The 15659-nt window shown below is 40.7% G+C and overlaps 1 protein-coding gene across 1 annotated transcript in view; it reads left to right on the top strand.

Annotated features, from left to right (window-relative positions):
* EHD4 (EH domain containing 4) overlaps positions 1–11350 on the top strand; it is a 30321-nt gene extending 18971 nt beyond the window's left edge. Inside the window, exons 4-6 of the mRNA XM_051621613.1 lie at positions 71–483; positions 3861–4025; positions 6724–11350. Coding sequence (XP_051477573.1) covers positions 71–483; positions 3861–4025; positions 6724–7260 — 1115 coding nt within the window. The 3' untranslated portion in view covers positions 7261–11350. The remainder of the gene's footprint in view (positions 1–70; positions 484–3860; positions 4026–6723) is intronic.
* The last annotated feature ends 4309 nt before the right edge of the window (positions 11351–15659 follow it).

The following is a 15659-nucleotide window of genomic DNA, read 5'->3' as shown; positions in this document are numbered from 1 at the left end:
TCCTGGCCCTACCTTTTCTGAGACTCACTTTTCTGAATGGTAGGACTGTAATAGTGTATTCTTCCTTCAGGCTATGACTTCTGCCAAGTTCTCCAGTGGTTTGCTGAGAGAGTCGACCGCATCATCCTCCTTTTTGATGCCCATAAACTGGATATATCTGATGAGTTTTCAGAGGCTATTAAGTCGTTCCGGGGCCAGGATGACAAGATTCGAGTGGTGCTTAATAAGGCTGACCAAGTGGACACACAGCAGCTGATGAGGGTCTACGGTGCACTCATGTGGTCCCTGGGAAAGGTGATCAACACTCCAGAAGTGCTGCGGGTCTACATTGGCTCCTTTTGGGCCCATCCTCTCCGAAACACAGAGAATCGAAGACTCTTTGAAGCCGAAGCACAGGATCTTTTCAAGGATATCCAGAGTCTCCCACAGAAGGCAGCTGTGCGGAAACTCAATGATCTCATTAAGAGAGCAAGACTTGCAAAGGTAAGAAGAGATCAAAAACCTAAATTAATTAAATGAGCAGTCTTTTCTGTGTCTTTCAGTGAGTCCTTTCATACCCTTTCCCATCTTTCTCTGTCTGCAAACTGTGCTTTCAACAAATGGCTTTAATTGTCAGTTTCTAAGGGAAGAGGTAGCCACTTAGGATATAGAGGCAAGTAGGAAGAAATCCAGACTTGTACTGGGATGCCTCCCTGACTTTAGAGAAGGGATTTGGTGCTTTTTAGGCCATTAAAGCTACTGTATGCTCGTTAGGGGAGTGAGTTCTGGTTGTTGTGGGGTTTTTTTTATACTGGGATGTGAGTTAATGTTACTTTTTGGAGATAAACTGTTGTGGTGTTGGTTTTTTTTTTTTAACTAGAGCTGCTATATAGAGAACACTGAAAAGAAAAGAAAAAGGGGGGCAAAAAATCACAACCAAAATTACTCAAATTATTCACATGCAGCCTTCCATATGCTTTTTTGCATATCAGTGCCTTAATGCATACTGTCAATCAGCTGCTGTGGAAAACCACTTTGACTAAATGCATTTGTTATACCCTGGAATGCCAGAGTAATTGAAAGCCTCACTCTTGATGAAGCACAGATACTGATGAGATGGATAGATGCTTGTGCATTCGTTTTCAAACTCCCTGCATTACAACACTAGCTTCTTCTGTCCTATCTTTTCACAGCCTGAATAAGCTTCTCACTAGAATTAGCTTTGGTTGCAGTCTGAAATATTTCTTTGCCTGTTTGTCTGATTCTGCAGAGACTTTCTTTAGCATAGCACTGCAACTGTTGTTAGAGTAATAATTAAAAGCACTGTGAAGCTTGTTGTTGTTTTGGAAAGCTCAAGAACAAAAGGAAATTGGTGATTTAGAAATAAGTTTGTCATTTTGAAAACTGGAAAAGAAGGAGAAATAACTTCAGAAGTATCTGGGGAGAAAACTGGTGGTACCAGACAGAAATTCTAATTTCCTATGTAGTTATCAAACAGAATGTGAGTTGAATTAACGCAGTTGTCTTGGAACGCATTTTCATGTGGACTTCTAAGCAAAAATGAAGAGGACTTGCACTTACATTGATATAAGGGCAGTCATGTGGGGCTATGTACCTCTTTCTATGTTGGCTTAATTAACTCTCTGAATATAGTGATAAACTGAATTTTTTTTTTGTGGCCTGAGCTTTAGGGTACCCTGTAGCAGTTGCTTTTTTGAAAATTCCATTTAAAATGAAGTTTTTGATGATGTGTTGAAAGTTGCTGTGATCTCATTCTGTTTTGTGGAAGTGGTTGGCAGCTTTTTGCTTTCTTTTATTATGATCTTTTTGGAAGTGGAAGGGTGTCAGATGGATCGTCTTTAGGTGTTTCTGTATAATGTAAAATAAAAATGGGTAAAGTTGAATACAAAATACAGTGCTCACAGGGCATGCTAATCAGACAGCTAGGGAAGGGGAATAAACTGTTTATCTGCAGGAAAGCAGCATGATAATATTTCTGGTGTCATCTTTCTGTCTTCCAAACTGAACTTAAAGGACTGACACTCAAAAATCATTTCTTACAGTATTGCAGGCCCTGTTTCTCTGCCACTCAGTTCTTAATCTCTTCTAAAACATGTAAGGTAACCAAAAACAAAAGCAAACTGGTAACTTGCTGTCATATTTGGGCTTAGACTTTTTTTTTTTCCTGAAGTCCTGTGACTCAGTATCCCATTTGGAAGACCATAACTGTTCTTATCTACAAGAAACACATGTGCGTACTGGCAGACTGTAGACCACTTAGCTTACATGCCTGAAACTGTTAGTGCTTGTGAACTATAAACATACTTTTCCGGATTTGCTAGAAGTATTATTTTAAACATACCATTCTTTAAAATACATGTGCACTTTTTATATATGAGGAAGTGATGTTATGTAAAAGTTATGATCTTAAGACGTGTATATAGAGATTATTTTTTTCCAGCTTCCACTAAGCCTTCTAAATAAGTAAGGAAAGGAATGGGAGAGTACTTCCTCTGTGCAGGCTGTGTAAGGTGTGTACAGAATATTGTAACGCACATTCTGTCATGTTTTGGTAGGTACGAACTATTATAATTACACCACATCTGGATGATAACTTTTTTGTACTGATGCTTTTTTGTTGTAATCTGCCTCCTCCCAGTCTTTAAAAATACAGCTTTTTACTGCTCAATAGTTTGATAGACAATCTTTTTTTTTTTCTTTTTCTTTTTTTTTTTCTTTTTTAAATGCATGTGTGAAAAATATGAGTAACTTCTGCTTTGGGAACAACTGCATTCTTTTTTACTGAAGAAGGGACCTGAGATCTGTATAGATTTATCCCATTGTGGAGGTCATTTGACTTCAGTGGTCTTAACTGGGTGAAAGCTCAGGAAATCAGTTTTATTACATCAAGCTGTGACAGATGTGCATTACTTCTAAAAGAAGGCTGCCCTTGCACTTCCCCTGTGTGCAGAATGAGTACCAGTGTCCACATAATGAGCTGATAAGTGGACTCACCTCAGTTAAGAAGTGTCATCACCATTTCCGTCCTGGACCAGATCACTTGCACTATGGCCAAGTAGTTCCTTTTGGTGGTGGGAGGGTGGTAAAGGGGAAGAGATGAATGGTTCAGGGTAAGGGTGGAAGGAGGGTGTATTTGCAGGATGGATGTTTTGATGGCAGTGCTGGATTATCTTGATCACAGCAGACGGGAAACTTGAAGAGCTCTGCAACTACCACTGTGTTTTAGGACTCATCATCCTAAATTAATGTCTTTCCTTATATGCTGGAAGGACTCCACTTTTCTATCTTAAGGCTTCTCAGGGCAGCCATAGCATACTGTTCTTAGTGTACAGCAACTGCTCTGTCATTCTCTGGTGGCTGCATCAATGTAGATTCTAGGTACTCAATGGGAGTAAATAAGTAGGAATGCAGTGTGACTTCAGTTAGATAGTCCTTCCACTGAGCATGCTTGGATGACTTGAGGCATTATCCTGTTGCTTCCTGTAACAACTGGCAAGGCAAATGGAGTTAGCAGATCTCTACCGCTGAAACAGATGGACAAATACGGCTGCTGCTCTGTACATGATCCATACATGTAGTGTCGTGGCGTGGTTTGGGGGCCTTGCGTCTGTACCATGCTTCTTAAACTGCAAGTGTGCATCTGTAATTCTTCTAAAAGGATTTGCTTTCTTTCTGCTCCTCAAAGGAATGCTGAAAGCAGCAAAAGCTAGTTGGTAGCTGTTCAAGTAAACATAAAGTTCCAGAAACAATTGTTGATAATATCTTATCCTTGACCTGTTTCTTGTTATGACCTAGGTGAAGAATGCTAATGTTACATGTAGATAAACAGTAGTCTTGATTTCAGTTTTGCTTCTTCTTAGGTTCATGCTTATATCATCAGCTATCTGAAGAAAGAAATGCCCTCTGTATTTGGAAAAGAGAACAAGAAGAAGGAACTGATCAACAAATTACCAGAGATCTATATCCAGCTGCAAAGGGAATACCATATCTCAGCAGGCGACTTCCCTGAAGTCAAGAAAATGCAGGTAAGATGACAGATTACAGTTCCAGTGAAATAATAATAGCTTTCCAACAGGTTTGCCAAATTGGAAAAGGTAGGACAGAGTATCTCAGCATTATCATTTAAGGTCTTCAGTAATAGAGCAGCTGAAGTTACTATTAATCATATGTCTGTTATATGAGGTTAACATGATTTGGAAGCAGTGCAGAACAAAAAAAAAGTAAACTTGCTTAGTGTGCATCCACAGATAGAAGACAATAGAAATTGCCACCAGGAACTGGACCTTCTGTCCTTTTAATCAGTATCTTGTCTCCTATGGCAAAGAGTACGAAAGGTTCTAAAGCAGCTAATAATTGTGTTAGCAATACTTCTCAATGTATTCCTCAAGCCTCAATTTGCAACTTCAGGATCTCAGATCATAGGCTTCTTAAATGGTCTTTCAATTAAAAGGTAATACAGCTTGGAAGCTGAAGAACATGAGGTCAAGAGCCTGCACTGTGGTCTGACCATGAGCTTGTCATGAGAGTAATGGAGGATGTTTGCCAGATTGACACTTGCTGATGATTCTGGCAGTATGTGGTACACTTACACAGCTCATCATAAAGACTAGTGACTGGCTGACTACCCTGTCTGTAGGGATGCAGAAGATTCTTTAAAGAACTAAAATATTTAACTTGGGAATCAGTTACTGGCATGAGGCAGTAAATTACAGATGAGCCACAAGGTCTATTTCAGCTAGGTTTTCACAGAAAGGGTTGTTAGAAGGGTTTAATGAGTTCAGCTTTCAAGGGGGGTTGTGTGAAAGAAGTTGACTGTTCCTTCTTTTGCCACTTCTGTTGGTGATGCAAAATGAGACAATAGTCAGTTGTAAGTTAGAATATCAAAACCTCAATCAAACAGTGCATGTTACTAAGCCTCAGCAGCAGGTGGCAGCAAATACATAGATGAGAGATCAGTCACTTCTGTAATGAGGAGCTAAATAGTGAGAAAGCAAAGTTGTGCCAGAACAGATAGCACGTTTGACCTTTGCTTTCTAAGATTTATTGCATATAATAAATTTATACTGATCACTTGCTGTAAATCAGATGATTGTGTATAAATGTCACCTGAACAGTGTGATGGTTGATGGTTAGCAGCTTTCCTGTAAGAAATCCAAAGTTCTTTGTGCATGGGTCTTGTTTGTGCTTCAGGTTTCTTGGGTTCATACCATTTTAGTTCTAGTATGTAAGGGAGCAGCTCTCTGAAGTGATGTGATTTGTTAAAGTAGTTTAAGACCATTTTGAGAGAAGTCGGGCTGTGGGGGGGGGAATTGTGTGCATTTGGGGATTTTTTTTAACAGTTTCCACTGTAACTCCCCAGTTAGCATTTTATGTGTAGAAAGCATTTAATAATTGCCTAAGCATTTTTAATTTTCCAATGCTCTGGCATAAACATGCTCAGACTTGTGTTGGAATAGTACATATCACCTATTTAAACAGCTCTCTGAGGTTAGTAGGAGTTTGTGTACAAGATAACTCAGCTGGGACCATATGACTTTGAGTTCTGGCAGCACTTCTATAAAAATGCTGCTGCTGTTATCCAAGCTCAGTTTTTCTTATTGGTAAGGGACACTTCATGACCTAGCCACAAACACGAAGTTTAATGTATAAAATCAGACCAGTTCTGTGAACTCTTGGATCTATTTTTAACTTCAAAAACTTGCGTAAGTTGTTAGCAGGGCTGAGGACTTCCATGCTTTCTTTGATGTTTGGAAGAAAACCACCAAATGGCAAGTTGTTGGGTAACATTCATGAACTGCCATGTTGTCACAGTTTGACTCAGGATCGGCAATTAAACAAGTGACAATAATGCTCTCAATCCCTCTCCCTCCCACCCAGGTAGAATCATAGAACTATTCAGGTTGGAAAAGACCCTTGGGATCGCTGAGTCCAACCATCATCCCTACTCTATGTATGGAAAGAAGCAAGAGAAACAGGAGAGAGACTTTCCAGATTGAAAACGAAACTAGTCAGCTTTTAATTAAATACTAATGATAAAAGAAAATATGTACAGATATATACAAGTATGTGCAGGAATGTGCAAAACCTGTATTGTCTCCCTGTACCCCCAGCAACTCCCATGGCATCTCCTGAGCTGTGAGCAGTTCCAAAATGTCTGGGAGCTGTCAGAGAGAGTGGCAGAGCGGACAGGAGCTGAGGGGAGAGTTAATGAAAGTCAGGACTACATGGGCCTAGGGATCAATGGTGATGGAGTCCTCCTTGGATGCCGGCCATGGACAGAAGAGAAAGAAGAGGAAGAAGAAGAAGGGCTTGACTTCTGTGACCCCAGATTATATATGGGATGGAATGCTTTGGTTGGCCAGTTTTGCCATCTGTCTCGTCCACTCCTCCCTACAGGAGGGTTGTAGATACGACACTTTTGCTCCTTTAGTGTCCAATGCAGCACATTCAACAAGTGGATCAAAGTGTCCTTGGTCTCTTGGCAGTATCTATACACTCAATACAATCTCATACACTGTTCCAAAGTTGTCTTAGTGTGTTTGATCAATATATTGGCTGTATGGTTCCTATGTGTCAGCTTTGCTTCTTCTTCAAAAGGAGTTTCAGTTATGGAAACTACTTCAAAAGATAACAGATTATTTTCGTTTGAAGCCCATTCTTTAACCTCTTCAGTGTATTGGAAATGTTTCTAACTACTGTCACTGAAACTTTTGTCATTTACAGGAGCTGTTGGAGAATTGTGACTTCACTAAATTTCATTCTTTGAAACCAAAGCTAATTGAAGCTGTGGATAACATGCTGGCCAATAAAATCGCCTCCCTGATGAGCCTGATCAGACAGGAAGAGAGCAATATGCCCACAGAGATGGTACATGGTGGAGCATTTGATGGCACCATGGCAGGACCTTTTGGCCATGGATATGGAGAAGGTGCTAAGGAAGGAGCTGATGAAGATGAATGGGTTGTTGCCAAAGATAAGCCTGCCTATGATGAGATTTTCTACACTCTGTCACCAATCAATGGCAAAATATCTGGGATTAGTGCAAAGAAGGAGATGGTGACTTCTAAACTACCCAACAGTGTCTTGGGGAAGATCTGGAAACTTGCAGACTGTGATGGTGATGGGATGCTGGATGATGAGGAGTTTGCATTAGCAAAACATCTCATCAAGATTAAATTGGATGGGTATGAACTGCCTGGCACACTACCTTCCCACCTGGTGCCACCATCTCACAGGAAACCTCTCCAGACAGCAGAGTGAAGATCTGGGAAATTTTTCAACAAATATGTTGAAACTGTTGAAATTTGAAAATAGGCTTAGATCTGTAAACCTCACAGCACATTTCATGCAAGTTGCTGAAATTAGAAGCATGATAGCAGGGAAACATTCATGTAGCTGACCCTGCTGACCCTCACTCAGACATGCTTGTAACAAGTGCCTTGTATAGATAGATGTATCCTAAGGTGAACATGTGTTTGTAGTCCTGCTTCCATGTCTTGCTGCCTTTGCAACCATAAAGCACAAAAGACCATGAACAAAAATCACTGATCTTCACCAAACCTAAATACTTGTAAGTTTCTCCAAACTATTTTTAAATAGCAAAAGGAAGCTCTAAATGTTAAATTCACCTGCCTATGCAAGGACCATTTTCTGTGCTAAAAACATACTACGCATTGAGTGAACGTCAGCATCTCTGTAGTCTAAGAAAAGGCTGATTATAAAAGGAATTTTTTTTTTGGTGTTGTTTTTTATTATTTAATAGGAGGTTAGAAAAATAGAGAAGGGCAATGGAGAGAGTCTTTTAAGCACTCAGAATATTAGCAGGCTTGTTTTAAAACCTCACTGATTACAGCTAGAACTGCAAAATATTTAAATTATTCTTTCAATCAGTCATAACTGTGTCTTATCTGAAGAACTGTTTCTTCAGTTTTATACAGCACTACATACTCAGTGTTACCCTTAGAAGAGCTGTATCTCCTTTGATCCTTGGATTTGGAGTTAGGAGGTTTCAGTTTAGTTGATCTGCAGACAATAAATTCCTGAATTGTTCAAAGTGACAGCAAAATGTTTTCATAAGCTAAAAAAAAAAAAAAAGTCATGTTTCCATTGAAATTAAGTCTCACTTTCTGTTCAAAAAAGGTGTATTGCTTAAAGTCAGCCTCTTCAAACACATCAGATTGTCTTGGAAAATTTTCATTAGTTTTTCATTTCTATTTACAGGTAATTACACAGTTACCTCTGTGTATTTTTTGAATATATAGTATTTTAAGAAAAGTTTAAACTCTTTCCAACATGTAGCTGACAACTACAAAAGAAAGGTTAAATTCCTATGGTGGCAGATTTAAAATATGGGGAGACTAACAGGAATCTTTACATTGACTAATAAATCATAAACTGATCCCTCCAGATAGTATTCCTTTATTGAAAACAATTCATGAAAGGAATGGGTGCTTAATAAAAAAAATTGTTTTTCTAACAACACAAAGTTGAACATACCTGCTGCTTACAACTGATTTTTATCAGTACCTTAACACAAATTTTTGGCCCTGTGAACTTGAATCTTTCAGGGAGGGCCAGGTTTTTCTTTAATCTAAAATCAAAATTGACAGTTTTGCACTGTGCATGTGAGCAGGAATTGACTTGTATACCATTTGTAGTATGAAATACCCTACACATCAAAGGTACTGTAGTTTTGAGCACTTTTTCTTTGAGTCTCAGTAAGTGGTAGCAGTAGTGTCTTCTGAGGCAGAGCAAGCCAAAAAGTGTTTTAGCATCCTTGCAGTAGGAGTAGGAAAGGAAGTGGTTTGGGTATTGTCTCCCAGTTAAGATTTTAGCCCCATGTTACATTTTAGTTACATGTTCAGATTTGTACATGACATAAGTAGAGCCTCAGCTTCTCTTTTCAAATAGTACATTTTTACATTGTCAGTGAGGTTTAATACTTCAGATCTTTCTGGACCACTTACCTTTCTGTATCTGTTCTATTCTGATGTGAAATTGCAATGAACTTTGCCAGGGCTTTACCATGGGAAAACAATGAAGCTATTTTAAGGAATGGCAGAAGAACACCTTTACCTTGCCAGGCTTCTGGACCTGTATAAAGAATGTCCTGGCGTAGTTAAATTGTTCTTGAGGACTTGCTTGCTATTTTTTAATTCTTAGGTTTTTCTCTTATTCAAGCATACCAACTTTATTTCTGTTAGACTTAAATGAGGAGCCAAATTAGCCTTTGTGCATCTCTGTGCACTTCAGTAGAGCTGTGAAACTTGACCGTGAGTCAAGTGTGTGACTGTATATCTGCAGAGTAACTGATTTTCTGTGTAATTGTTTTTGATTGAACGAAAAGTAATCTATAGACATTGCAGAAGTTGTTTACTACTTTTGCAGCCTGTTTTTTTTAAAGTATGCTTGTGTGTGCATAATGTCTGCAGTCAGTAATGAATTTGTATACTAAGGACCAGCTTGACTAGCTTAGTAAGGAAAGCCACCAGGATAAAGATAGCAAGCTTTTGTATTGTGACTACTGTGGTGTGAGCAAAGCTGAGAGGATCTGGAAGTTGCTGATCTTCTGACTATCTGCCTTACCTTGCTCTTTCACAGCACAGGCTTCCAGGAGTGGACCAATGTTTTGACTTTCCACTGTGTGTAGCTTCCAGAGGTGATGCTCCAGATGCATTGCAGCCATGTGATCCCATGCCCGTAGAAATATCCTCCTTCAGTGAGAGGAGCAGGATACTTTCTCAGTTATTTTTATTTCTTTTTCTAGTTTTACTGATAGTAAAATGGAGAACACAGCCTTTTCTTCAGTCTCCGTGCCAGTATGCTAACCTGGGCTTAGGGGAGACGAATTGAAATGCGTCATCTTGATAAGTCATAGAATCATAGAACTATTCAGGTTGGAAAAAACCCATTGGGATCACTGAGTCCAACCATCAAAACATGTTGTCTAGTTGGAGTTGAAATGATTGGCTTTTTCAGAAGAGGAATGCACAAAGCATGTATAGGAGTAGAGGTGGGTTTTCTGTGTTTATCTGGAGGAACAGAAGTGTTTCAGGATCAGCATGCAGAGCTACATGCAGAAATGTATTTCTAGATATGTGGTGCAGTAGCATCACACTGAGTTGATAGGAATAAAGTACATGTCATGTGGACTTCAAACAGCAGTTTCTTGCATAGCTGAACTGGTATAGTAGATTTCTGTTGCTCAGAGGAAGGGATCTCTTTTCTCACTACCTCCTCGCAGACCTGTGGGCCTACTCCATTTGCTGTGCTGGGTCTGGCTTCTCAGATCCTGCAAAGCCATTCAGTTAAACCAGCCACATCCAACAGTTTGGCTAGTTTTCTGTGGAGTTAGTGAATCCATGTGTTAAGATAACGAGAAAGCGGCAGAATTGCCTTCTCACATGAAACTGTGCTTTACATAGTTTTGGGGGACAGCAGTGTGAGGTAAACTTTATTGATACTAATATCTACTGAAGAAAGACCAAGATGTTGGATTTATTGGCCTTTTTATGCCTAGGGTTTTGATTACATTTTTTGCGAGACCATTAAAAACTGCCAATGTCATTCTGTGAAATCAGTGCCCACTAGTGTAGTCTGCTGCCATAAACCAGTAGTAGACTGCTACTTTTACTTCTCCAACTATTCTGCATCACACTTTTAACTCCCAACCCTAATTCTAGTCCTACAGAAATAAATTAGAATTTTGTTGTAGATTGGAAAAGAATGTGGAGCTACCACTCATAAACACACTACAGGACAGCAGGAACCTTTGAAAGCTGTGCCAGATTGAAAATGGTGAGTTTGCAAAGATTTTTACATCAGAGACAGGTCCCAGTTGTTAGTTGGGTATGGTATGGATTTGTGTGGAACCTGGTCTCAAAGCAACAGTATCTGGTCCCTGACTTTTCAGCAGCATCATTCATCCCCAGTACTTGAAATGTGCCCTCTTTTCCTTCTTGCTTCCCTTCACAACGTACACTCACTTTGTTGACTCTTCATACTGTTGGAATTCAAGCAGAGTTTGAAGTGTATGGTTTGATGAGTATGTATAATTTAGCACCGAGAGAATGAACATAAACTTTGTTTTCTATTTCACACACTCACCTTTTCTAATAATTTTTGCTAAATACTGTATTTTTACTTCAAATGCACTCTTGAGGAAAGGCTTGATCTGTGCAGTGTGCTTCAGTTTGTCTAACTAGGCAAACAAAGTTTAAGTTCATTATTGTTGCACTTTTATTACACAATAAATTCCTTGCACATACTGTAAGATATTTTAATATGCTTTGTAATCATTTCTAGAAAGTGGTGATAAAAATTGCTGATTTAATAAACTAATATTGAACTACCTGAGATTTCTTTTGTAAGCTTTTTTTCCAAAAGGTCCTATTTCAGTGACTAGGATTTTGTAATCCTGCTACTTAAGGCTCATAAGCAGCACAGCAGTTTGGCAAGCTCCATATTTTCCCACCTCTGTTTATCTATCCATAGTAGGTTACGGCTGTTTCTCTTCTGTGTCCTTGAACTTGTTGCTGATATCACTGCCTGCACCAAGGCTTGACTCCAGAATTAAATTTCTATTTAAAACAAACAAACAAAAAAACCTCCGGCATCTCTTGGTAAATAGGTTTTTATAGCATAATGTAATTCTGGATTTTCATAATGTCTAAGCATGGAAGTCCAAGTGTGAAGGCAAATCAAGAACTTCCTTTGTGGATTGAAAGCTTGAAGCTTCAGCTGAGAGGCACTTTTTAACTTCAGGGGCAGTACTAACCTTGAAAATTAACAGTAAATAACGGTTTAGCAAAAAGGACTTGGTTGATATGTTTGTCCCAAAAAAATCCAAGGGCATCTTTCATACTGTGCTACTTTCTACTTATAAATAACCAATTATATCAACATTCATATTAATGTGCTTAAATTAATTCCTCCCGCCCCTCCTTCTCCTGAATACACACAACTTACTTGAAAAATCTCCAGATATATCTGTGCCAACCGGTTGCTCCAGTTTAGCTGTTTCTCCTACTGGTAGCAAATCTAAATTTGTTTGGTGTATTTGTAAGAGCTTTGGAGCAGGCAGTACTTTATTCTGAGCTTCTCTAATCCAAGGCTCTATCATGTTGCAAGGCTTGCTGTGAGCACAGAGAACCTCTCAGAAAGGTTGGCCCTGGGGCTAGATTGCCTGACTTGGATAGGAAATGACAGGAGGAAGTTGGCTGCCTTTCACTGCTTAGATGAGCAAACCCATCTGCTGAAGGTGCCTTCCTTTGCTTGGGATTCACAGCAATGAATGATCTTCTGGAAATCATGCCCAAACCCAGCAAACAACTGATGTGATCAAAACGCAGTCAGAAGGAGGTGTACATGTTTTTTGCAATTCAGGAGTCCTGTATCTATACCACTTTTCTGACCTCTGAGGAAAAAATACCTTTTTTTTTTTTTCTTTGTGGGAAACATGATATTGAGATGGGTTCCTCTCCCTTTCCCCACAGGACTTCAGGCTAGCAGAGAGGCTATGAACTCACAGTTGCTTTCTGGTCTAGTGAATACTGGAAACTCATTAATGCCAAGACTTGTTCTCCCACCTGTTCTTTTCTCTGAGATGGAGCTTGTCCACGTTCTTTCCAAGGTGTTGCTAACTCAGCATCCCATATTTCACGTCAGTCTGGAGCTTCAAAGATTTCATTGTAAAGAAGTAGCTAATTTTGTGTGGATGGTGTGTATCTCTCACTGGCTGCTGTATTTCAGATGCACTATAAGATTTCTATGTATTATTAAAATTTTCTTTAAACCTTTTAAACAAGGAACTGATGAGAGATGCTGCTCATGCTCAGTGATTTCCTATTTTGGATATTGTGTTTGTTCTCAAAGTTCTCATGTCTAGTCTGAAAGTAAGAAATTAACCAACAATGTAAGTTCAGGACTTGGCAGTTTTAGCCTGCAGTTCAGAGTAATGGCATTCTCCATTTTGCACTACCCTGTCTTACCTCTTGTCTGATAGAATTTGCACCCTTACTGTTACCTGTTTATACAATGCAATGTCTTTTGCCAGCTACTTTGAATCATTCCACGTGACTGGATGGCCTTCACAATGAAACTGGGCAGCCTGGGCTGGGAAAGAGCTGTGATTGTAACCAGTCATCTGCTGACTGGGGCAATGGGGGACCGAAACCTGAGAGCACACTGTGGTGTATGGCATCCCTGCAGGTAGGGTGCAGTGCTCTGGCACTAAAGGTGCAGGGAGCCAATCTGCATGAAAATCTCACTATTTTGTTCCATCGATAAAAAGAGCTTAATGCTTTAGCACTCCAATTTAAAATAACCCTCGAAAATGCAGCTGTAAAGGAGAAGTAGTTTTGATCTCATGCAGCATCAGCCTTAGTAGCAATGAATAAAAAAGAAAAAATCTGAACCAGAAGATAAAAATACACTAGTTGGATCTGGCATTGCCAATACAGTGATTTCTACTTCTCTTATGATGTTCAAAATATTAAGGCTGTTCTGTCACTTGAAAACCTTTATCTATGTTTGTATGAAATGGAAAGAATTAAAGTCCTCCGTCCCATGTGTTCATCCCGCAAAACCTTTGAAGCTTTTATGTTAACTGTATGAGGTTCTGAAACAGAAGGAAAATTTCAAGATAATATAAACAGCTCCAAGGGGAAAATGTCTTTAATTCATGACTAAACAAGTAAATGTGTATTTTCTGTTTCAAAAAGTTGACTGAACTTCTTTGTGCCAGGAAAAATAAATCCATCTGATTTTGCTTTAAGCTGTCTTCTTTTTCAACTGCAGAGAGGGGCTCCAGTTCCTTTGGATGATGTAATTTGACTGTTCTGCTTGAATTCTGCTCCCTGTTGATGTCATGTTGCCGCCAGCCAACTGTTCAAAGAGAAAAGCAACTTCTAGTTTAGACTAGAGCATGGGGAGGCTGAGGTTTATAAAAGCCCAGCATCCTGGGATGCTGGTTTAGATCCTCCTGGGCAGAGCTCAGCTTTAAGAGGAGCTGGGGCTCCATCCACCAGGACCCTCCTGCCCACGGGTGGATGGCACCCCGGGGAGGCCGGTGACAGTGGAGCTTGGAAAACAGGTATGTGGGGGGTACAGGGGGGTGTGCCTGGGGAGGGTGAGCTGGAGCCCCTCAGGGAAAGAAGCTGAGAGAAGTATTTTGCTATTTAGGGACAAAGTTCAACTAAGAGGCCTGTGTAAGCAGGGTGTCTGTGCAGACTGACAGCTGGAGGACTGCACATCTCACCTAAGCTGCTTTTGACTAACTTCCCAACTTCTCTTCAACCTTAGTGTATCCCAAAAGAGCAAACGACTTCTTGCAATAATTGCTGCCTGCTGCTCTCTGGTGTTCTCAAGTATCCACAGCATAGCTCCTTTGTGCCACAATGAGATCTAAGATTTGCTGTAATTCAAGATGTGGTTAGGAAATATTCTGGGGTCATGGTTCATCTCACCTGTGTCCACACTGCGCTGATGAGCCTGAACATCAGCTGTTTGCTGGAGCTGGGGAGGGAAGCAGAGCGGAGGGTGACCCGTGGGACCCATGCTGCTGGCCCCAGGCAGCAGGCTATTCTCTGCATGGACTTGGCACACTGTGGGCTACAAGACCATGGCCCTAAGAGGAGACTGCTTTTCTACTTCAGAGTCAAGGCCCAGATGTTGTTCTGAGACTCTTACATGTGGAAGCAACATGGCTGGAGGCACAGGGCAGGGGGTGGAGGGGTAGAAGGCTGAGCTGTTATGCATGTGTTTGCACTTAGTGTACTTATTTTGTTGGAGGTCTGGGTTTAGCAGAGATCAGCCAGGATTTTCATGTACCTTCAGGACTGTGTATGCAAAGCACACATAATTGTGGTCAATGGGACAGAATCTAGATGGAGCTCTGTGACTAGTGAAGTCCCTCAGGGGTCAGTACTGGGACCAGTATTGTTCAGTATTTTCATCAGCGACCTGGATGAGGGAACAGAGTGTGCCCTCAGCAAGTTTGCTGATGACACTAAACTGGGAGAAGTGGCTGACACACCAGAAAGCTGTGCTGCCATTCAGTGAGACCTGGACAGGCTGGAGAGTTGGGCGGGGAGAAACTTGATGAAATTCAACAAGGGCAAGTGTAGAGTCTTGCATCTGGGGAAGAACAACCCCATGTACCAGTACAGGTTGGGGGCTGACCTGCTGGAGAGCAGTGTAGGAGAAAGGGACCTGGGGGTGCTGGTGGACATGAGGATGACCATGAGCCAGCAATGTGCCTCTGTGGCCAAGAAGGCCAATGGCATCCTGGGATGCGTTAGAAAGGGTGTGGTTAGTTGGTCAAGAGAGGTTCTCCTCCCCCTCTATTCTGCATTGGTGAGGCCGCATCTGGAGTATTGTGTCCAGTTCTGGGCCCCTCAGTTCAAGAAGGACAGGGAACTACTTGAGAGAGTCCAGCACAGGGCCACAAAGATGATGAAGGGAGTGGAACATCTCCCTTATGAGGAAAGGCTGAGGGAGCTGGGTCTCTTGAGCTTGGAGAAGAGGAGACCGAGGGGCGACCTCATCAATGTTTACAAACACATTAAGGGCAAGTGTTGGGAGGATGGAACCTGGCTTTTTTCAGTGATGTCCAGTGACAGGCCAAGGGGCAAGGGGTGCAAACTGGAACATAGGAGGTT

Source organism: Apus apus, chromosome 5 (genome assembly GCF_020740795.1).
Source record: "Apus apus isolate bApuApu2 chromosome 5, bApuApu2.pri.cur, whole genome shotgun sequence".
In the NCBI taxonomy this organism is placed as follows: Eukaryota; Metazoa; Chordata; class Aves; order Apodiformes; family Apodidae; genus Apus; species Apus apus.
Note: the sequence above shows the minus strand (reverse complement) of the source record. Positions and strands in the feature narration are given on the sequence as shown.